The sequence below is a fragment of the Panthera onca genome, chromosome A3 (genome assembly GCF_046562875.1).
Source record: "Panthera onca isolate mPanOnc1 chromosome A3, mPanOnc1 haplotype 2, whole genome shotgun sequence".
Classification (NCBI taxonomy): domain Eukaryota; kingdom Metazoa; phylum Chordata; class Mammalia; order Carnivora; family Felidae; genus Panthera; species Panthera onca.
This window is the reverse complement of record NC_138341.1, coordinates 82362619-82386888: the sequence shown is the minus strand read 5'-3', so window position 1 is coordinate 82386888 and position 24270 is coordinate 82362619. Positions and strand designations below refer to the sequence as shown.

Here is a 24270-nt window from a genome sequence, read left to right as displayed (position 1 = left end):
AGAGTGAGAACAGGGAAGGGGCAGAGAAAGAGGGAGACACAGAATCTGAAGCCAACTCTAGACTGAGCTGTCAGCACAGAGCCCGTCGTGGGTCTCGAACTCATGAACTGTGAGATCATGACCTGAGCTAAAGTTGGATGCTTAACCAACCGAGCCACCCAGGCCCCCCCAAAACGAGTAAGTTTTAAAGAAGAAGAAAAATATCATAGGAAAATTATTTTTTTTTACCTTGTACCACGTTATTGAATCCAAAACACAACTCTGTGGGAAGTTCAGATGACAGGTAAGACTGTCGTCTTTTCCGGCATGTAATATTTGTTTGTATTCATCTGATAAAATCAGTTGACTGTTTCCAGAAAAACAATACCAATATTTTCTTAACACAGTTAGGTTTACATGGATTCTGTGACAGGTGTTTGTATAGCTGTAAGAAAATGGCAAATTGAAACCTCGTAAACTCCAACAGTCACAAAATCAAATGAATCTACTCATCTCCAGATTGCCAAATCATCTTCAAGATATTGTGCAAGCCCTCTGCCTCAAGCGAGGTGGGATGCATCTCACAAATTATTACTTACAAAAAGGAAAAAAAAATATTTATATTGTGGAAACCCTGGACAACACCTTAACCACGTGATCCAACCGATTACCACCACCAAGGGGCAAGTGGACACCATGAGCTGCTGAGTGTGTTGTCTGAAGAGGGTACAGACTACATGCTATTCCAGCCAAGAAGGCTCAGCCTCATCCTACTCAGGAAAAAATGTCTGGCAAACCCGAATGAAGGGATAGTATACAAAATAATTGTACTCCTTAAAAATGTCAATGTCGTGAAGCACAGAGGACCTGTTCCAGATGAAAAGAGACTGAAAATATGTGACAGTCCCATGCAATACATGATCCCAGATTGGATGATCTACCAGAAAGGAAAGGAACAAAATGTGTCAAGAAAAATCGAGATGATTGACAAAATTATAGTGTGAATTGGGAGTTAGATAAAAATGTTATATGATGGTTCCTGAATATGATAACTAAGAAAATATTCTTGTCAGCAAACACACATGGAACTACTCAAGGCTAAAGGAACACAACGCATACAACTCAAGTGTTTTAGAAGAAATGGCTTAGAAAAAAATATTGCGTGTAATATACATATACAGCTGACCCTTGAACAACCAGGGGGTTAGGGGCACTGGACCCTGTGCACTGTTGAAAATCCACATAGAACTTTTGACTCCCCCAAACCTGAACTACTAATAGCCACTGTTGACTGGAAGCCTTACTGATAACATAAACAATGGATTAACACATATTTTGTATGTTATGTGTATTATATATTGTGTTCTTACAGTAAAGTAAGCTAGAGGGGCACCTGGGTGGCTCAGTCAGGTGAGCGACTGACTCTTGATTTCAGCTCAAGTCATGAGCCCAAGGTCGTGAGATCAAACTCCCTGTTGAGCTCCACGTTGAGTGTGGAGACTGTTTAGGATTCTCTCTCTCTCTCCCTCTGCCCCTCTCCCCTGCTCATGCTCTCTCTTTCTCTCTTTAAAATGAAAAAAGAAAAAAATAATAAAGTTAGAGGGAAAATGTTAAGGAAATAATAAGGAAGAGAAAATACATTTACAGTAATGTACTATATTTATCAAAAAAATATCCATGTATAAGTGGGCCTATGCAATTCAAACCCATGTTGTTCAGGGATCAGTCATATATGGAGAGAGAGCAAGAGAGAGAGAGAGAGAGAGAGAGAGGGAGAGAGAATTATAAGGTAAATGTGGCAAATGTTAAAATAATGAAGAATCTAGATAAAGGATAGGTGGGAGTTCTTTATACTATTCTTGCAAATTTTGCAGGAATTTGAAATTACTTCAGCATAAAAATATACAGTTTACTAAGTATGTCTCATATCTGTATGTTCATGATTTGTGAGAATTCACACTTATTTTTTTCCATGACAGCAGCATCTGTGTCTACTTTCTAGGAAAGATGATCTTTCCCTGTTTCACAGCAACCAGATTTAAGTATTTTAAATCCAGCCCAGACATCCAGATGAATTTGTGTGCCACACAATCTCCAGCTCTATTATGTCATAACCCAGAGTCAAACAGGACAGGAGACTCCACGAGACACCTTGTCAGCACCTTAATCTATACAGTGAGTGAAATTGTGGAAAGGAGCCATGAAACAGGGGCTCACAGCCACTCCCACTTGTGTACCACTGGGCAAACGCAATCACCTTTCTCCAGTACCAATTTCACATATAATCTCAGCTAATTGTCCCTTCAACCCTATCAGGCTGGCGTTACTTCCATTTTACAGACAGGAAAATCAAGGCTCAGAGAGATCAAATCATTTGTTAAAGACATGCATGCCAGCCAGTAAGGAAAGGTAACAAAATTGAGGCCGTTGGGCAAAATTTGTCCACAAATGTGTTTTATTTAAGCCATACTCACAAAGCTTATTGAAAACTCACACACACACACACACACTCACACACACACACACACACACACACACACCATTTACAGGATCCCTGAAAACTTAGAAAATGGGCTTGAGTTGTAAAGATTGCTGCCTTTGGTGGGACATATGCTTTCTGGTTCCCCACAGCCCCCACCAGGCTCAACTGTCTCCCTGCCATGAGCCCTGGGTCACTCATTTACATTACGTCCTAACATGAGGCTTACTTAGCACAGGGCCTGAAACATATCTGTCAGTCACTGTTAAATTCCTATTGTAGTGCCATTACAAAAAGGTGCTCAAAGGAGGTTTATCCCCATCTGGTTGTGCCACCTGTCATGAAAACTTCTGGCATTCTAAGAAAGAAGGCAGCAATAACAATGGGAGAAACAGATTTTTAAGCTGGTCTGGCCTGTGGCCTTAGATCAATGGGAAAAGATGCATTTCATGTTCCAACAACTGATTTATAAACCTGTTCTGTCTTAAAATGTGTTCACTGGATCGCTTCTCGGCATTTTAGCTGATATCAAGTGTAAAATGTGTTCACTGGAAACCGTCTGGTAACAAACTGTTATAAAACTGTATTTTATTCTTCTCACTGAGCTTTCTATGTTTATTAAGAGTTTATAAAGAATTTTCCTAAAAGAATTATATATATATATATACACATATATATATATATGGTTATAACATTATACACACACGTGTGTGTGTGTGTGTGAAAAAGAGACAGAGAGAAAGAAGGACTTAGTTCTATTTTAAATGAGCAACTTACTTTATGACACATTGGTAGATCCCAGTGTCCTCCTGTGTCAGGGGGAGAAACAAAATCCAGTTTTGCTCCTGGTGAATTCTGGACTGTGCGTTTGTGGATATTGGGCTTTTGCCAGGATATTTATACCATGTTACATGTACTTTCCCGGACGTTGGTGACAGGTTTATACAATTAAAAGCAAAAGGCTGGCCGGCGGAAGGTGTCTCCTTGTACATTCTAATATCCTTGCATGCATCTAGGGAAAGAAAGGGGTGGGGGAATCATGAAAGAGAACTCTGGTGCTATTTATTATCAGTTTTAACAAATGCCTCTTCAATTTTCTAGCCAATTTGAAATTGTATTGGAGAGTTTTCTCAGCGTGGGAGTTCCCTCAAATGGTCTGCTGATTTGATTTATGGACAAAAATGTGTCCATAAAAGACATTGACTCATCCTCTCTGTCTGGGATGATTTTGTTCTGTCCCTTCTTTCCTAAGACCCTGAGTCCTTATCTGCCTGAGTACACGTTCCTATTCTGAGCCCCCTTGTCCTGTTTCTTTGTGCTCTGCCACCCAGTTATTTCACTCCGTCTTGAATAAAAGGTGCAAGTATTTCATCCCAAAGAGGATTGTTTAAAAATCCGCTCATGTTAAAGTTCGCTTCTACTGAACCACATAGCATGGCACTGCACTGTGTGTCTTCTAGGGAGAACTCTGTTCTGCTGCTGGGTTTTGAGCCTTTGGACTCAAGACTTCCAAATTTGCCTATCCACACCTCCTCACCCCACCCACCTTCCCCCTCCCAAAGGTGCCTCAAAACCCAAAGGGGACATTTGGGGCTGAGCGTCAGATGCTGGGAACTTGCTGTTTCCCCACTCAGCGTTAACTTCACTTGGTCCCCTGGGGTGGAAGTAGCAGAAAGGCTGGGGGCTCTTGTGAGCCCCCAGATGGGCCGCGCAGGCGCTCCCACAGAGCCGCAAGGAGGCAGGTGGGTGAGGGTGGCCTAGACCCGAGGACGGCCCAACGTACCTGCTCTGACAAAGGGTGGAAGCGCGATGGACACGCCGCAGAACAACAGGGCCAGCATCCCCCCGTTGGGCTACAAGGAAGACACAAGGTGGGAGCGGATGAGGCTCGGCGGGGACGGCGACCACGAATCTCAGAGGTCCTAGCCCAGGCCTACCTGTCTTCGCGGGGTGCCCACATTTACCCGACGTGCCGCCAAAGACTCCCCGCTCCCGACCCCACCTCCAGAATCCTGCAGGCTGGAGAGGGATCAGCGGGAGGAGCTGGGAGGCGCGGTGCCGGGAAGTGATCATCGTAGGGAGGGAGGTTCCCAGCTCCGGGGTGCGCCCTGGCCCCTCCTGCGGCCGCGGTGGCGTGACCTCTGCTAACCCGCAGCGAGGCGGGTGTGCGCCCTGCGCCGGGTGAGCGGCACGCCACCCACCTGGGCTCCCCACCTGTGCGTCCCGCGTAGCCTCTCCCCTGCGCGCCTTAGCCTCAGGGTCCGCCTGGGCCTGGCGGTCCAAACGGAGCCCTCACCACCAGCTCACCTGGGAGAAGCCAGCTTAGGCCGACCTGGCAAAGGGCCGCCGGAAAAGGGAGAGGAAGCCAGAGCGCCGCCGGACCGGCAGGTAGCGGGAACTGCACACCTTCGCCCAGAGACGGAGCCCGCTCCCCCAAGGTCGCCCGGCGGGCCGGGGGCTGCCCTCCCGGTCGTGCACATGTTAGCCAGACACCTCTTTCCCTCCACACCTTTCCGACGGCCGGCGCTGCACCCGCTTGGCTCAACCGCAGACCCCGGCCCGTGTCCACCTGCCAGACCGGCGGGAGCAGGCAGGATCCCGTGGAGAGAGGAGAATGGGAGACAGGCACTGAACCCAGGCGTGGCATTTCCATACCGCGCTACTTCCTTGCCACCGTGGGCAGGGCAGGCCTACCTTCCCCAAGGGGAGCGTAGGAAGGAATAGTGCCATCACAGGAAGAAGTGGGTTTAAAGGCGTTGTTACCTGATTTTCTGGCGGCTGACAAATCTTTCACCGGCAGTCATGTCTGCTTAGATCTATTCCGAATCGTCCCCGTAAAGGAACTCTTGCCTTTCCAGACCCGTCTGAGCAGTTATTACATGCCCTGCTTGGTCTATACAGAATACCCCAACGTAGAAGGTGTCCCAAATGGCTTCTGAGGAATAGCATTTCCCTGCCCCAGTCAGGCTGTTAACTTCTGTAAAGCAGACCTCCCAGGGCGATCCTGAAATACCTGAGCACAAAGTCGGCTCCTGTGTGAAATTTCCAAAGATGATATCAACCAGGACAGGTTGCCCTGGCCTTCAGGAGACACCCAGAGACAGGCCTGCAGGGCACTGGGACTCAGAAAAGAAGAAGGAGAAGAAGAAGAAGAAAGAGAAAAAAAAATACATATATATATATATATATATATATATATATATATACACACACACACATATACATAATGTAATCTCCATTTAGCAGATTCCTGACCAAGCTATCTCTGGCGGGTTTTGTGGTTTTAGAGAGAGCGAGACAGAAGCAGCTGCAGGAACAGGACAGGAGTTCGGCAATTTCATTACCAGCACAGCTTTCTGTGATGAGCTGGGGGCCAGGGGTTTGCAAGTTCCTATACTCTTATTAAACATTATTGAGGATTCTAAAGTGCTTGTTTATGTGGGTTACTGCTGTCAATATTTACTATATCAGAAATTAAGACGGAGAGCATTTAAAACGCTTATTTTCTTGTTTATTTTAAATACAAACAATAGACTTTAACATAAGTGTTAACATAAACGTCATGCATCTTATGAAAAATAACTGAACTTTCCAGAACAAATTTATTGAGGAAAGTCATACTGTTCTACATACTACTACATACCCCTGCTTAATGTTCCCAAGTCTCTTTGATGTCTGACTTAACAGAAGACAGCTGGATTCTCACAGCTGCTTCGGCATCAAACCTCTTAGGCTGTAACATGTCAGGTAGCCTCTGAAAAAATCCACTTTCAAGCAAAAGACTGGAGAGAATGAGAATTAAAAAGATAAATGTTATGCCCAGAATTCGTGATCCCCAAAGACCACCAGGGAGCCGAGTCCGATGCAAAAGCAAAGAGCCTTTATTCGAGCTAGCTCCAGCAGCATCCCCTACCTGCACCGACGCAGCGGTGAGATATCGGGGAGAGAGATCCAGTTTCAAAAGCACAAAGGTTTTATTGGGGTCTAGGGGCAGTTGGTGAGGTAATGGCTGTGACCTCGGCCGATTGGCTGGGGAAGGGTCGGAGTCCTGTTACGCAGGTCGCCGGGCGTGTTTTGATCGGGAAGTTTGAACCGGTGAGCGGGAGGTTACTCAAGGGGAGGAGGCTGGTCAAGGTGAAGGACACAGAACAAGATGGAGTCGACCGGCGTAGGCCCGCCCTTTCAATAAATAGGGTCTGAATACTATTATGAAAATGGTTTTCATTTCACACACCTTGGCAACCCTTAGGCCTCTCACACTTGGAGGACCCCTTTGGTAAGCTGCAAATGGAGATCTTTATTCCTTTCCCCTAGCATCAGCATTAAATGAGGTTCTTCAGTACATGTACATTCAGCAAGGTCTAGACACCCACCCAAAACAAAACAAAGGTGTTACTACAAAAACTGTCAAGTGACATACATACAGAACCATTGTTGTAAGCAGTGTTAAAAGTTATTTCCATTTTTTTCCTAACTCTCATTGTCTTGTTCGGCTTCTGCCTTATAAAAAAGTTTGTGTCGTATCTTACTTTTTTTATAGCTGGACAGTAGTCACGAGTGCCAAATCCAATCAGTATAGTTGCCCCAAAGCTTAGAAGTTCCAACGTGCCTTCCCAGCCCCCCCCCACCCCCACCCCTGCAGTGCCTTGAAGGGACATTTCTGGTATTTCCTTTTTCTGGTGAGGCTCTGGATCGGCCACTTTACACTTTCGAGGATGGTTTCTAGGCCTGTGTTTCCTGATAGGTGGAGGGGGAACCACGTGGCTCTGAAGGCAGAACCTATCAGGAGGATGGAAATGTTTTTAAGGAGGATGTAAACGTTGCAATTAAAAACAACAGAAAGCCAAAACATCTAGGGCAGGCCCTTAATTACCTTGAAAGATTGGAGAAACCGGAGAGCATTGTTTGCTAATGAGAAAAGGAGAGGTAGGAATTCAAACAATGTAGTTATGGAGCTTCTCTGTGGCTCAGCTCAGGCTTGCTTTAGGATGGCCCTGAGAAAATTGCTGTTTTGTGCGGGAACTTCCTGAGTTCAGTCACTTTATTCATCTTCTCTGATTTTCACATTAAAAATTCTCCTTTTACAGGTGCAACATGCAATGGTTAACAGCTAACGAATTCAAAACAAATCATAAGTCATGGAAGCAAGACCCAGACTCAGAAATCACAATGACCAAGTTTCTGTATACCTTCCCCCCACACCCCCACCCCCAAACACACTATCCTGTTTAGTGCTTATCATTCCGGTATGTGTGCGTGTGTGTGTGTGTGTGTGTGTGTGTGTGTTCCTTAAGCAACATAAATGCAAACATTTTGAAGAGTGTAGTTCTAGTTCTAGATCATTCAAGGTCACTACTGTATGATATTCCATTGTTCGACTGTACTCCAATTTATGTATCCCTCTCCTTTAGACATACAGGTTGTTTCCAATTTATATTTGCTCTTAAAAATAGTGCTGTGGTGGACATTTCTGTAATGTTCTCTTGTGTGGCTTTTTTTTGAGAGGTTGTCTAGTGAGTGAAATTGAGGCATCACTGGGTAGATGCATCTGTGACTGTATTAGAAAATCCCTCATTTTCTCCACATTAGACACCCTTTAGAGCATAAGGTTTGCATTGCTTCACGTTCTTGGCAATATTTGATAATGTCAGACTTTTACATTTTGCCAGTATCGCAAGTCTAGTGATGTAAAAGCTATCTTGTGATTTTATTTTATATTTCTCAAATTCCTAGTAAGATGGGACATCTTTGCCTACGTGCATTGGCCATTTATGTGTCCCCTGGGAAATGTTTTCTCACATGCTTTGCCCTTTTACCCACCTGGTTATTTGCCTTCGTTTTATTGATCTACAGAGAACTCATTAAATTCTGCCTCTGATGTCTCATGTAGCTGCTTTCAAAGGGAGGCATAGAGGTACCTCACTGTCCTCTCCCTGCCAGGGAGTTCAAACCCCAGCAACAGCCCTTATGTATGACAGAGGGATGATTAGACACACTTTTCAGAGGTAGCATTTGTGAAACGCTCCTTGCAGGGTGCCCGACAGCAAGAGATACTTGATGAGCCTGGAGTTTATTCTCACTCTCCCACTGACTCCTCCTTGTCAGTCTTCCCTAATTGCAGATATTTTTGCAATGGCAAGATTCTTAGAAGTTAATGTCATTGGGCACAAGCCATGGTTAATGGCCTCTTTCTAATGGTTTATTTATTCATTAATTTATTTTTATGAAGTGAAACCATTTCTCCACAGATCCTTTACATCATTCTGAGAGCAGGTGTAAAACAGCAATCTTTGTAATGGAGGCATCACTGAGTTCAGCCGGGTTGACTTTTACCTTCAGTCTATTTGCTCCTTAGACAAGGTTGTGATGTGTATTCATATACACGAATGTGTGTTTTATACAATACACAGTGGCTTTTATTTGTTCTAGCTAAATATCCGATGATTTCCCACTGAACCCAACCTGCACGTCAAGTTCCCCAGTGAGGATGAAGCAGAGATATGTTCACATGTAATGGTCAAATGCTCTGAAATGCAGGATTAGGCTGGGGTTGGGAGGGCGGGGGTGGAAGTTCTACCGCGATCTTCATGCCTTTCAGGTTCTTCAGCTCTCACGTTTGTAGTCTCTGGGAGACTTGAAATGTACAGCAGCAATTCTGTGCCAGGCTTTTGTTGCTGGAATGAAATGAGCTTCCAGAGAGGGAAAAAGCAGCAGCTTGGGTTTCCTGAGGTGCTAGGCCTGCCCCTCCCCCAGGCTCGGTGATCCCTTCATTCACTCATTCACTGAGCATTCATAGATATCTGGGGAAAGAGTTCTCCTTCTAGAAGGAAGAGCTAGTACAAAATTTCTGAAGGAGGAGAGAGTTTGCATGTTTCAAAATAGCATAAAGGAAGCCAGGCCAGTGTGAATTGAACAGAGTGAATAAGCAGAAATGCTGGATAAAAGAAGTCACAGAGTAGGCTGGAGCTAGACCACTGAAGGGGCCCATAGGCAATAAAAAGAAGGTTGGATTTGATTCTAGGTAAAATGAAAAGCTATTCGAAGATTTAAAGCAGAAAAGAAATATAACCTTATTTGCATTTTTAAATGTCACATTGAGCATTAAAAACTCATAAAAATGGCTAAAATTATAAAAACTGTTAATACTAAGTGTTGAGAAGGATGCGGGACAAATGGAGCTATCATATACTGTTAGTGGGAACACAAATTGGCACGACCACGTAGGAAAACTATTTGGTAGTATCTTCGGAAGCTAACTCAGCAAATCCACTCTGAGGGATACACCAAGTAGAAATGTATGCATATGTTCACAAAAGAGACATTTGCTAGAATATTCACAGCAGTAATGTTTATAACTGTAAAAAACTAGAAATTACCCAAATGCCCATCAACAATCGCATAGATAAAACAGGTATGGTTGATTTCATGCGATGGGATCCCATAGAGCCATGAATAAAAACCACGCCCAAGTGTAGGCAACAATATGGACAGATCTCACAGATGAGTCTCACATCCATATAACGTCAAGCAAAAGAAAATAGATTTTAAAACAGACATCATACTACTTGATTCCATTTACATAAATTTCAAAATTTCAAAAACAGGAAAAATTAATCTCTGCTGTCAAAAGTCAGAATGGCGGTTTCCATTGGGCCAGGGGCTGTCAGTATCTTGGGGGACACATAACAGGGATGCTCCCATGCTGATCACCTTCCTTTCTTGATTCGGATGCTGGCAGTATGGACAAAACGTGTCTGTGAAACTTCATGGACCTGTTTCTGTATGTGTTCCTTTCCAGATGTAGGTTATACTTCAGTTAAAAAAAAAAAAAATCAGGGGTGCCTGGGTGGTTCAGTCGGTTGAGCGTCCGACTTCGGCTCAGGTCATGATCTCACAGTTCGTGGGTTCGAGCCCCGCATCAGACTCTGTGCTGACAGCTCGGAGGCTGGGGTCTACTTCAGATTCTGTGTCTCTCTCTCTCTCTGCCCCTCCCCTGCTCCCACTCTGTCTCTCTCTGTCTCTCAAAAATAAATAAATGTAAAAAAAATTTATAAATAAATAAATAGATAAAATCAAAGGCAATTTACTCTCGATACAGCATGAAAAATTGGTTATGAGGAATCAGGTAGCAAGTAGAGAAACGTGGCCCCAGGTAGGAGGCTACTGGAGTAGATCAAGGAATATCCAATCAAAGCAGAAAAGCTAAATTACAGACCATTCACCTGATAGGCTTAATCATCACTCAGAAATCACATTTCCAATAATAGTAATATAGGCAAATGTTTTTACTAAGTAAGGGTGTTAAACTGCTCATATTATATGATCCCAGCTTTATCAATAGAAAGACAATAAAATGTTAGTAATAATTTTTAAGTTTGTAAGATAATGGGTGACTTTTTCTTACTTGTATTGTTTAGAAATTTCTGCATTCTCTCAAACCAATACTGTTTCCATAATACAAAAAGGTTGGTTTTTTTTTAAACTCATTTAAGAAAAATGGTTCTCATACAATCAACTCATAGAGGCATTACTGTCCCCACTTGCCAACAGCCTCCCTAAACTTTTACTCCCTAATTCCCCTGCATCATTATGCCCACCCCCGGCCAACTTTATTTATGCCTTATGTTCTCCCATCCAAAATCTCCAATAGCTCCCTTATACCAACTCCGAATCAAAAAAGGCAGATATTTTAGTCAGGGATTTAAGACCCTCTACCATACGAATTCATTTCCCGAAGTGCTTTCTCCTTTCACACTATTCTCTGTGTCAAGGTTTAAGTGTTTTCTGACTTTAGAATTTTCCCAGTGTCTGGCATAACATGAGGCACATCATTAACACTTTTAAATAATCCAAAAGTAAACTTGAGAGCAAAAATATCTCCCCTATATTTGAGAATATAAGGGAGGACGTGGGGTCCAGGTTTTAGAAATAAAAACTCAGAAGAAGGCAGAATTGTACATTTCCTTTTAACAGTAGTGTCCAAACGGATGGCCACTGTGCACAGCTGTGAAGGCGACCGAGCAGCTGAATGTGTCTCAGGCTAAGCAGGATGAGTGACGTAAGATGGCAGAGGAGAGAAACAGGAGTGGCAGCCAGGCAGGATTAACCACTTGGGCGAAGCAGAAGGGGGTTCCCACGGAAGATGTTAAACATGCAATCCCCTCTCACTAAAGAAGTCCCAGGAGTCTCTCTCTCTCTCAGGATATATTTAGTGAAAGGAAAACCAGGGAACCTTGAGAAATGGTATTCCTGCAGCTCACCTCAGACCCAGAAGTATGAACTAAGCTACACTTGGGATCACTTCCAGGTCAAAGGTTCTGAGAAAAACAAGTTTCGCTGACTTTCACTCTGAGCAAATTAATCTCCCAACTCCCAGCACAAGCCTGGAGGAGTCTCAACAGTATCCTGTGGGGCTAGATTCAAGTGGGACAGGCTCAACTGGTCTAACAACTACACATGTTCCTGACTACAGTGTTAATATTTGGGCTGCAGATTTAAGGTGAACACACAGGGTTTATGTACTTTAATCAGCCAAAACCTGACCAACATGTGTTTAGATGAGGATGTTTTTGTTTTGAAAGGCTAATAGTCACTTTAAATAGTGTCTTCTATTTCCTGTAATTCTCCTCCCTAAAACTAATATTTGCATAAAATTAATATTTGCATAAACACACACACACACACACACACACACAAAGTCATATTTTGGTTGTAAAATAAATGTTGGCATACCAAAAAGAGGTCCCTCCCACCTGTCTCCCCATGTACATTTTTATGTGTAATCTATTTTTCGTATTTTATGAATTTTGACTACTGTCCTGATCCATTTGTGCATCTAAAAAAGTAAAAAAGGAACAACTTTCCCCATTCCAACTCCAGAACATTCTCTTCCCACCTGCTACTCCCTCTGTGACTTTCACATCAAGCCCAACTTACCACACTAACAGATTCTCATCTCAAAGGTGAAAAGATTTTCCTCTGACAAACTAGCTTGAGGAGATCTGATTTTATAACCATATGATACTTATAAGTCCCCCAATTAATATTTGGGAAACCTACTACAGGTGACCCTGGAACCATGAGCAGTTCAAACCTGTGTTGTCCCAGGGTCAAGTGTACATTAAAAATAGTCAGATCCTGACTTGCTAAAACTGGATTAAGTAAAAGTTATTATCATTTTTAGAAGTTAACACCAAGATAATATGCCCTCCTCTCCCTCCATACCCAAACTTCATAATCTGAAAAAGCTATGTTGTGGCTAAATGAATTGGGGGGCGCCTGGGTGGCTCAGTCCCTGTCTCTTGATTGCAGCTCAGGTCATGATCCCAGTGTTGTGGATCAAGCCCTAGCTTGCGTTCCATGCTGAGTGTAGAGCCTGCCTGAGATTCTTTCTCTCCCCCCATGTGCTCTCTGCCCCCCACTCTCTGAAATAAAAAATCCAAAAAATTAAAACTAAGTTTGTTTTATATGTATTGAACAAAAGGCAAAATTTTTAAAAAAATGTATCTTGGGATTCTTTCTCAGACACCAGACAGGGTCTTTCCACGTATAAAAACCTTGAAACACAGGTTTCCTAGGTTGTCCTAGTTCACAAATGAGCAAACAGGAGGCACAAAACAACGAAGTGCTTTGCTCTAGTTTCAAAACTGCGACAGTGCAGGAATTTATATTCATGTTTTTTCCACCAGATGGCACCCTTACTGAGAAACATGTCTAGAGACAAAAACAAAACAAAACAAAACAAAAACAAAAACAAAAACCCCAACCAAACAAAAACACCCAGAAAACAGAAAAACAAAAACTCTATTCTAAGGAAGTTATTTAGTAAAGAGAATAAAAATCCTCATGACCAAAAAAACAAAAACAAAAACAAAACACTTCTAAATGATTTTTTTGAATGGTTGTTAGCCTTGACTTTGTGTTGTTTGCTAAAAAATACATTAACTGGTGGGGCACCTGGGTGGCTCAGTCGGTTAAGCAACTGACTTCGGCTCAGGTCATGATCTCGCGGTCCGTGAGTTCAAGCCCCGCGTCGGGCTCTGTGCTGACAGCTCAGAGCCTGGAGTCTGTTTCAGATTCTGTGTCTCCCTCTCTCTGACCCTCCCCTGTTCATGCTCTGTCTCTCCCTGTCTCAAAAATAAATTAAAAAAAAAAAAAACGTTAAAAAAAATAAAAAAAATAAAAAATAAAAAACACATTAACTGGTAAAATAACCAAAATATGCTAAGAAGCCTTCTGAATTTTTCCAGTGAGAAATTCTGCATAAGCAAGTTTTCTGGATAGCTGATCCTGAAGTTTTCTGAAGTTCTTGCATTTTTTTTTTCATTTTTATTGAAAAATCCTTCAGGAATGTGTTAAATCCCTTTACTTTTTAAAAAATTTTTAAATAAAAATAATGTTTTTTATTTGAGAGAGAGCATGGGGCAGGGGGTCAGAGGGGGAGGGAGGGAAGGAGAGAGAGAGAGAGAGAGAGAGAATCCCAAGAAGCTTCCATGCTGTCAGCGCAGAGCCCAACATGGGGCTTGAACTCAAGAACTGTGAGATCACGACCTGAGCCAAAATTAAGAGTCAGACGCTCAACCGACCGAGCTACCCCGGCACCCCTGACTCCCTTTCTTTAGACATTAGACATCCATTAAAGCCCACTGTCAGCAGACGGTCAGCTTGGACGAACACCGGTCCCCACCCCTCGGTGATACAGAGATGCCATGGCTGAGGGGAGCGGGGCTCCTGGCCTCGGTGTCACGCACCTCCATCTGGCCACTTGTACTTTATTTTTCTGATTGCTTTACTTCCTCCTTGGTGTCAGTTGCCACTTCTGGGTTATTACTCTTCTCTCTCCACTCTATTTGCAGATTCCCATATGACGTGAGGTAACCAGGTGTATTCACAGAATGACTGCTAAGCAAACTCCCATTTTCTGAGGGCCCGCTGCACACTAGGCACTTTGCCTGTCAGAATATACTTCATCTTTCTAATCCTTACACAACTCAGTGAATTAGATATTATACCCATTTTATAGGTGAGGAAACTGGGGCTCAAATAGTTTGTCCGAATTTGCACAGCGAGTCCGAGGCAGGATGTAAGATGGGTCCTCAGACCCCAGGCTGACCTGCCTCCCCCCGCCGGCTCCCCAGGTGCCACCAGAGCCTGCCTGCTTGCTGAGAATCTCTCTGAAGCGAGAACAGAACAGCACCGACCATGCAGAGGGCTCTCTGATCTTTAGAGTTTGTGAGCACGGTGAGCTTGCATTGTGGACACGTCGGCCAATTGTGTTCACCTCCTGGGTCAAAGGAGGAAATCAACGAAACCTTTTGCAAAATGTGAAACAGTCCATACAGATGTTGCCCTTGTCTTTTTTGGACTCATAAAGTGTTAACAGTAATAAAACTCACATTTTAATCCATTTTAGAAGCAAGCAAACAATTGGAGTAGAGTTGAGGCGAGAGATGGGATCCAGAGCTCATTGGCTGGCTCGTGGACCCTGAATTCCCCAGACAGAAGGTGTCCTCACCCTACATCAGACCTGGGAGTGTGACCCAGCAAGCCCAGGGCAGGGACGGCATGGAAACAGATTTCAATGAGGATTCTCAATACCAGCTTTTACCAATTTTATTGGAAAACAAGTACAGTCCATCGATCAGTGATACATGCTGTACATGAATCTGGTGTTTTACTATATAAAAATACTTGGTATCTGCTTAGAATTGTACAAACAAGTTTTTAAAAACCCTTCATCATTAACCAATAAAAATATAATTTATCAAAAATACCACTGAGAAAAATGGCTCACTACCTTTTCTGTTATTGCAAATAAACAAAGGGAGGTGGAAGAAGGAAGATATAAATTCTGCTAAGCCAGTTTTTGACAACTGGAAGCGAAATGCTTTATGGCAAACTCTCCTTTAAACACTCACACAAACAAAAAAAAATTACCATCAGATAATGCAGTAAAATCTAATTAATGGGAAAGGCCTGAAAGGAAGAGCTTAAAAGAGGTTTTCAGGGAAAACAATAAAACAAAGGAAGTTCCCAGGGAACTAGGAGTGTAGCGCCTTCCCCCGGAATCCCCCCTGGAAGGACTGGGAGTGACAGGCGACATGCACTTTCCTGTTGGGGCTCCTCCTGGTCCCAGGGCACATCCCCTGATTCTTGTCCCTCCAGAAATTCCAGATGCAAATGCCACTGGTAATTCTTGGTAGTTCTCCCCACTCCTTACTTTCTGGCCAACTTTGCTGCTAAGTCTAATGTTTGGAATTGGCTTTCGTGACACTACATAGCAAGTATATTTTACAGATGACGGACTAAAAATGATCAGCAACATAATTTTTAAGCATCTGATAGGCCTTTTGGGGGCATAACAGCCCCCCCACCCGAGCCCCACAGACTTCTGGCTACAGTTCGTGTATATGCTGGCAAATAAAGATAAGGCAGTTTTTTAAAAACAACAACAACAACAACAACAGTCTCAAAACAGCACTATTACGCAATGCTGTCAGATTGGATCTAAGAAAAAGCAGGTAGAAAGAGAAGAGGCAAAGCATTCAACTCTGTTTCTGTCTGGCTCTAACTGCTTTCAGGGGGAAAACATATGCTATATAAGACTGTGTTCACCCATAGCATTAAGCATAAAAAATAAAAAAAACATAGGGCCTGTCCATGTTCACGCAACTTCTAAAAATGGCGCCCGTGCCCCTCAGCAAATGGCACATGAACTTGGCTTTGCAGTTTTCCAGGGTTTCTCTAAGGACTATCATCACGTTTTAAAAAACCATGTCCTAGACCAAAACAGCAACTTGCTTTCATTTTTAATTCACTAAGAAATATCTACCTTTTGGGAAAGACTATATGACAGCAGAAATGTTTTCCGTAAACTCGAAACAATTTTTGTAAATTCCAACACTCAAAAGTTTAGAATTTGGTTTCTTAAAGACAGCATCTCTAGACTCAGCCACCATCTCAGAAAACAGTCATTTCTTCTCACAAAAGTGCCAGGGTAGGGGCGAAGGGGACACTCAATGACCTGAAGTCAAGCGTTCAGGACACTGCACTAAGAAGCCAGCGACGGAGCCAGAAGCCCTACGTCTGACAGCACTAAGCGTGATTTAAAAAACAAAAAACAAACAAAAACAAAACAAAACAAAACAAAAAATAGGTCACTTCTTTTCTCTATAAAATTAGGATGATTGTAAAACTTAAATATGAGAATCTGTGGACAGTTTTCAACAAGAAAACCCCACACAAATCTATGTCACATGTGCTAATTACTGGTGAAGCCACCACAGACTACAAGAGACAGCCCCTCCTGCAGAGAGCAGGGTCTCTCTAGTTGGGACACAGAACCACCTTCTCATAAAGTGACGGCCAGCAGACTAAGTGCTATCAGACTGAGAGCAGAGAGCAGGTGTCTCAGGGCAGTTTCTTGGGGAAGTCTCTTAGAGAAACAGAGTTGGGGTAAATTTTGAATTTCATACAACTCTGGGGGGTTGGAGAAAATTCCAGAAGACATTCTGGTCGGAGGAGACTGGAAGGAGAAGCAGAGATGAAGGAACACTAGGGGCAGGTGTGGAAGTGCGCAAAGGCCGACCTGGGAGTTCACAGAGCTGGACAGTGAGAGGCACAGCTGTGCGGACAGACTGGGGGTTTGGGGGCAGCAGTGGTGAAATGCAAATGCGTAATTGGGCTTTAGGTCCAAAACCGGGAGAGGTGTTTTCAGTAGGAACAGGAGGAGCTTGGAGCAGCATTTTATGAAGGAAGGGTAATCCGTGGACCAGGTGTGTGACAGAGAGGGGGGAGGAAGGGATTGGGAAGCTGTCCTTCCAAAGACATGATGAGTCAAGTGGAATGCACAAGAGGAAGGTGCTACAGAAGGGTCACTCCAGGGGGGAAGGTGTCCAGAGTGGATCTATTCTCTGCTACTCCTGCTTTTGAAATGCCCTCTCTCCAGCAGAAAGCTAAGGTGATTTCAAAAACATGCAATCCTTTTTTCACTGAAATGAGAATTTTAAAGGGCTGTGAAATGAAATTCAGTCTCTGGAAACAGACTGCTGGCTGTTGATGGGTAGGGAAAGTGCGAAGCAAATGGAAAGTTCTCCAAGCATACTTCTTCCCTCCTCTGTGAAATACCAGTCTCACTTTGCCTGCAGCACTGCCAAGGAAAGCCTCTGGGGGGGCCAGTGACCATGCTATCCCCGGGGGCTGGGTCATAGCCGCCCTCCTTGGACTGTGGACAGCTCCATAAAAACATTTATAGATGATAAATATTTCCTGATTGTTCTTTCCTCTCATTTGCTGTCCTGGTGCCTGTTCTCAGCAGTTCAAACATTTGGACAGGGCATTTGTTGCCTTTTAAAAGGGACTGCCAAGCTCTCAGCTCTGAATTGCCCTGACCTGCTATTGTCACCACATCCTGCTCCCTGAGCAATCCGATTCCAGGTGACCTCAAGGATAAGAGACTCTACACGTGCATTTTATGACTGTACAGTCAGTGAGGGCACAGCCTGGCCTGCAATGCCAGAAGACAGGAGTCACCCAAGGAACTCTTGGCCAAGCTTCTCCCTGCTACCCGAGAGGCACATGCACCTCCCTCTGAAGCTTTTTCTTCGAGTCTGGTCTCATGGCCAAAGACAGTAACTGGTGTTTGGATGAAGGTGGCTGCCGCTGGACAGGCATGTGGTACCTAACATTCTTCCAGAACCTTGTCTTTGCAGACTGCACGTCCTCTCTAAAGTCCCCTGACCAGCGTATGGCCCCATGTTTCTGCTTAATGAATTTAATGGTTTCTGGCATTTTCTCATAGTCTTGGATCGTCTCCAGTTCAAGCAGGACAACTTTAATCCCATCCAGAATGAAAGCATTGTACATTGCTATCTGCTCTTCAGATGAATTCTCCAGCCAGCCCAATCCTGATGCCTCTGGGACCAAAACGATGATCAGTCTTCTGCTTTTCTTTATGTTTTCATTAGTGACATCAACAATGTCTGAAAACAGGAAGCCCAGCAGAGTAAGTAAAATTTCAATTTATATCATTCTCTCCCAAACCAAGACCAGACCCCCATCCCCTATGTTGTACAATGTTTTTTTCTCATCCTAATTAAGATTAAAGAAGCTTCTGATTTTATAGACCAGCTTAACACCTGGCCCACAAAAGCTGAATATTTCACTTAGAACTCAGAATACTCCTGGTATAAACTTTAAAGCCTTAAACCATTTGATCTATTCCACTCTTATTTTACTGTCTCAGTTGTAAAGTAACCAGTGGATCTAACTAGTTCTGAAGTTTTCCAAAACTAAATAAAACTTAGTCAATTCTTGTGCCAACAAAATACAAGAAAAGTAAGTACTTTTTGCAGTTAATAGATGCAGAAATCATCACTACCAACCACTGAGGCGTTCTTAAAACTTCCAAATATATACACCTATGCCACAGTTCTTCTAAAAAGATGAAACCTAGCTTTAGCAATTATTTTTACAACCAGACTGGTTTTTTTTCCGTGACACACATACCTTCCCCAACATAGGCGTCCCTTCCATAAATGAACAGCTTATATCCACACTGTTTTTCCAAGACCTCAGGCAAGACTTTAAACACAAAGATATCTGAGTTCGAGGTGGACCCTTCCCCAAGGGTCTTTGGATATAGTATATATGCATCATAGGTCTTTCCATCTGAAGCTAGAGGGGAAAGTAGAATATTTAGATGGATTTGGATCCAATCTATCTGGACCAAAAGATTTGGTAAAGTCAATACCCCAAACATGCATTTTGGAATGAATTATTAATTTTGTGTGGGGGATGGTATGAACGAAGCAGCAATGCCAAAGTACAACAACTTTTTAAAGTGTTCATCGACAAGTTTCTATTTATTGTGCTTTACACTATGAAGGTGTTCTTATGTTATTGAATGGCCACCTCAGGTGCAGAGATTGTCTATCTCTTGGTCTGGGAACTATCCTTACCTCACTGGTCTTATCTTCTTCCCCAGTGTCTTGGCCCTGAATTCTATCATTCTTCCTTTTATGTATTATTGCAGTCTTGGGTTGTTGTTTTTTGTTTTTTTTTGGTTTTTTTTTTTTTTTTTTTTTTTTTTTTGCAAGATTTAAACAAAAGAGAAAACGAGAGGTTCCCTGACACATGAAAATATTTATTTCTTTCTTTTGAAGACAGATCATGGGGTCATCTATGTCCTAACCAGCATGGAGCAGGCCCTCAACAATGCATATTGGATTTACAAACAGATGCTCTCAATGCCTGTCTACCCCACCATTATGAACACTAAAGCAGTAACCTGGAAAACAATGCTATTTAGTCTATTCAGTTCCAAAACTATAATTATGTACACGAATAGCTACTATTCTTGCATATGCCACATTTCATTTTAAAATTTAAGTAAACACCCTCTCAGCCATCTTCTACATCGTTTGACTACCCCTTATCTCCAACAAGGAAATATTGCATAGAATACAAAGTTGTACCTTTTGGAGGGAGAAAATCATAGCAAGAATCCCTGTACCAAAGCACAATGTCAACCTTGAAGATTTTGTAGATGAAAACAGAGCATGTAATTACTAGAGTTAACATGACAAACACACCAATTGTGTGCTTCTTGAAATCAGGGACTAAGGCAGAAAAGAGGGAAAAAATATATTAGAATCAAAAGAATTAAAAACTTGAGCATACCAAATTAAATATCATCATCCCAGAGAAACCATTTTTGGGATTGGCCTGCAATCCCAAATCCCAGGTAATATTAACCTATTCATTATCACAACTTAGTAATGCATACTAATGTACAAAGCCGTCTAGAATTGATACTGTATAAAACTGAGATACATTGTATTAAATTTCCACCTAAATCTTATAATACAGTTGACCCTTGAACAATACAGGTTTGAACTGTGTGAGTCTATTTATATGCATTTTGGTTTTTTTTTTTACAATACCATACTGTAAATGTATTTTCCTTATGATTTTCTTAATAGCACTTTCTTTTTCCTAGCTTACTTTACTATAAGAATACAGTATGTAATACATACAACATACAAAGTATGTGTTAATCAACGGTTCATGTTATCCATCACGTTTCCGGTCAACAGTAGACTATTAGTAGTTAAGTTTGGGGAAGTCAAATTTATACTCAAATTTTTGACTGGGAATGGGGGTGTTGGTGCTCCTAATTCCCATGTTGTTCAAGGGTGCACTGTATACAATAACACAGAAAAAAATGCCAAAGACCATAGGATAGAGCACTTCAGAGTAAAACAAGTCAAAGTCACACAAAAGCCTACAAAAGTTTCTGGAGGTGCAAGAGTTAGCTGGGGAAAGCTGAAGTTTGGGGGTAAGGAAAGAAAGGGCTTAGGGATGCCATACAGTATGTTTCACTCTTCCACACTCTCTCAGCTTCACTCTCTAATTATTCATCCAAAGATTACAGTGGAGGAGGGACAGAGAAGTAAGGTGAAGGAGGGGTAATGGGGTGCGGTGTAGAGAAGAAAGAAGACGGTGGCTTCTAAATGTCAGGGGCCATGCGGAAAAGAGAAATCTAACAGTTACATCACTCTATTTTCCCAGTTTGGGTCTTTGATCCATCCGTAGCTGATTCGGGTATGAAACAGAAATCAGGATTGCACATTTTCCAGACCAATATCCAGTTGGCCCAATGAACAGTTCACATTTACAGCCTTAATTAGTGTAGCTTCACACAAGATCATGATACCTGTAGTGTAAATCTTCCAGATTTCTTGTTTTTATTCAAGGCCACCTTGATTATTCTTGTTCTGTTGCATTTCCATGTGACTTTTATTTTTTATTTTTTATTTTTTTTAATTTTTTTTTTAACATTTATTTATTTTTGAGACAGGGAGAGACAGAGCATGAACAGGGGAGGGTCAGAGAGAGGGAGACACAGAATCTGAAGCAGGCTCCAGGCTCTGAGCTGTCAGCACAGAGCCCGAAGCGGGGCTAGAACCCACGGACCGCGAGATCATGGCCCGAGCTGAAGTTGGCCGCTTAACCAACTGAGCCACCCAGGCGCCCCTCCATGTGACTTTTAGAATAAAACTGCCCACAACAACACACCCACCCGAACACATACCCACACTTGCACAAATACTGTTGAAATTTGGATTGGAATTTTTTTGAATCCATAGATTCATTTGGGGAGAACTGATATCTTTATAATACTGAGTCTTACAATCTATGAACATTGTATAACCTTAGGTCTTCTCTAATTTATCTCAATAATGTTTTGTTTCTTTTTTAGTTTGTATCACACTTTTGAACAGACTTTGCTAGACTTATTCCTCAGTATTTGATAATTGTTGAAACTATTGTAAATGTAATCTTCTAAATTTAGTTTGTTTGTTGTTGGTATTTATAGACATACATAGAAATACCATATATATGCACATATATGCATATGTTTACATATAGACGGAAAGACCAGTGATCTTGCTAAATTCATTTACTAATTCTAATAATTTGTCTATAGGTTTTTAAATTTTCCTCCATGTACACATTTATAAATACCCTATTTTTAATTCAACTACAAACAACCAAAATATTGCACAAAGATTTTCAGTACTGTGTTTGATTACACAGTTGAAGAGAACTAGTGATTTCTGACTTCCTTTCTGGAAAGTGGATATTTAGGCTTCCCCTGTTCATCCATTATTCTGTCATTTACCTAAAAATATTCATCAGATACCTATGATATGCCAGATTTAAGTCACTACTAGCTCTGGATATAGAATGAATGGTAAGATAAATGGTCAGCACCATCACACAATTTAAGTCAAGGAAAGAAAACTAAGTATGACAGATACTGTGACAGGGACATAGGGTTCTCTGAAGTATGTAACAGAGACACTAACCTCGTCTCTTTGGGCAGAGAGCTTGTTAAGAGCAGGCAGCAAGACAGAAAGCTTCCTAGAGGTAGTTCAGCTGATAAGTGAAAGAATAGAAATTTGCCAGGTTAAGAGGAATCCAAGAGCTTCTAAGCAGAGGAAATAGCATTGCAAATCTCAAAGTCATGGAATCTTGCAACAGGAAACCAAAACTTCATTTCAAATATTTTGTTGTTTACCTGGATGTATCAATTGGATATATGCTGAATTTATACCATCTGTATTCTTGGCTACACAGGTAAATGGATATAGATAAAATCTACTTTCCACTTCTGAAATATTAAGTACTGTGATGATTGTGTTCTTTCTTTTGGTTGAAGGATTTTCCACTCTGTTCAAAAGAAAGAGAATACATGAAGTTGTTTGAGTAAAACTACTACAACTGAGACATATACACATGGTTTATCTCTTTATTCGCCACATGAATTACAGCAGAAGTTATCATCAGCCCTAAGCACAGGGATAATAATCAGGCTGTTGGCAACACTGATCTGAGATTTTATAGCCCAAAGACCACAGTCAGTGAAAGATTCAGTAGCAGAGATCATGTTAAAATTATCAGCTTCCAAGAAGAAAAAAATGGACGCACATGCTAGTCACCATGGGGCACTGAGAAGAACACACGAAACAGGAGATTGGGACAGATGACCAAGGAGAATGTTAAGGAGTCAGGAGCTGATCCCTAGAGAGGAATCAGAAAGCCACTAGAGACTTGAGAGGTAGAGTGCCAGGCTCTTGGCCTACCTAATGAGTCTTTCCTAAACTGCTTTTAAAAAACCAGAATATCATGAAGGGTAATTCAGGAAAGTTGCTTCATTAGAATTCTGTAACACATCTACCTATGGTCAAGAGAAAGCCTTCCAAGTGGTTCGGAATTTACACCACGAGGACATGTATTTTTACCTTAAGTGTGTAAGTTCTTATAAATCCTGTTTAGCTCAGCAAAACTCAATATGGGCAGCAAAGGGTCAAGGGCCAGTCAACTGCCAACTAACTCTTGCTATTCAATGAAACCATCAAGGTTGTATAAAGCATGATATGAAGTATAATACCAAAACTTCTCAGTTGCACGATAGGCTTTTAGCATACTTACGGCAAATAATCCTCCACCAACACTGGGTCGTCTTCATCAATTAATGACCCATTCCACTTCCAGTAGACAAAGTCACTCAACTGGCCACTGACATTGCAGATCAACTGTAGCCTGGATCCTGCAAAGCAATGTATTTTTAATCAGAGCTATTGATTTTTATCTGATCTATCTAGATTAGTAAATGGCTATTGATTAAAAATTTTAAATTATAGAAAAGTACAAACAGAGGGGCGCCTGGGTGGCTCAGTCGGTTAAGCGTCCGACTTCAGCTCAGGTCACGATCTCGCGGTCCGCGAGTTCGAGCCCCGCGTCGGGCTCTGGGCTGATGGCTCAGAGCCTGGAGCCTGCTTCCGATTCTGTGTCTCCCTCTCTCTCTGCCCCTCCCCCATTCATGCTCTGTCTCTCTCTGTCTCAAAAATAAATAAAAACGTTAAAAATAAATAAATAAATAAATAAATAAAAGTACAAACAGAAAGAAAAATTGCCCTTAAACCTGCCACTTGGAGAGAATCGTGATTAGTAACTTCATGTATCTCATTCTTTGTGTATACGTGAAATTTTTTAAATGAAACATTATTGTCTACCATTTATAAATATTGTATACTGGGAACTTCAGCTCACATGATCAGCCTTCCAAAAGAGGCCGTTTCATGGCTGCTTAGTATTCTGTAATACAGATCTACTATGATTAATGGCTTTTCTATTGCTAAACACAATTTGCTTCTAATTTTTCATTATTAGGATTAATATTCTAATGAACACCCTTGTGCATCAATATTGTACATATCCTGAAGTATTACTTTGAATCTGGAAGT

At 42.1% G+C, this 24270-nt stretch overlaps 2 protein-coding genes across 18 annotated transcripts in view; both read right to left on the bottom strand.

The window, feature by feature from the left end:
- Nucleotides 1-5582, bottom strand: part of IL1RL2 (interleukin 1 receptor like 2) — a 44367-nt gene extending 38785 nt beyond the window's left edge. For 2 of the 5 annotated variants that reach the window (XM_078444351.2, XM_078444352.2), the window contains exons 1-3: nucleotides 4766-5582; nucleotides 3236-3470; nucleotides 229-424 (exon numbers count right to left, since the gene is read on the bottom strand). In XM_078444351.2, coding sequence (XP_078300477.1) covers nucleotides 229-424; nucleotides 3236-3470; nucleotides 4766-5111 — 777 coding nt within the window. In that variant the 5' untranslated portion in view covers nucleotides 5112-5582. The other 3 variants (XM_078444353.2, XM_078444354.2, XM_078444355.2) reach the window with 3 other exon arrangements.
- A 9472-nt stretch (nucleotides 5583-15054) lies between these two features.
- The window catches only part of IL1R1 (interleukin 1 receptor type 1), a 128348-nt gene continuing 119132 nt past the window's right edge, over nucleotides 15055-24270 (bottom strand). For 12 of the 13 annotated variants that reach the window (XM_081795300.1, XM_081795299.1, XM_060609479.3 and 9 more), the window contains 5 exons: nucleotides 23456-23573; nucleotides 22542-22693; nucleotides 19933-20076; nucleotides 18965-19132; nucleotides 15055-18438 (listed from right to left, as the gene is read on the bottom strand). In XM_081795300.1, the coding sequence (XP_081651426.1) occupies nucleotides 18020-18438; nucleotides 18965-19132; nucleotides 19933-20076; nucleotides 22542-22693; nucleotides 23456-23573 (1001 nt within the window). In that variant the 3' untranslated portion in view covers nucleotides 15055-18019. The other variant, XM_060609497.3, reaches the window with a different exon arrangement.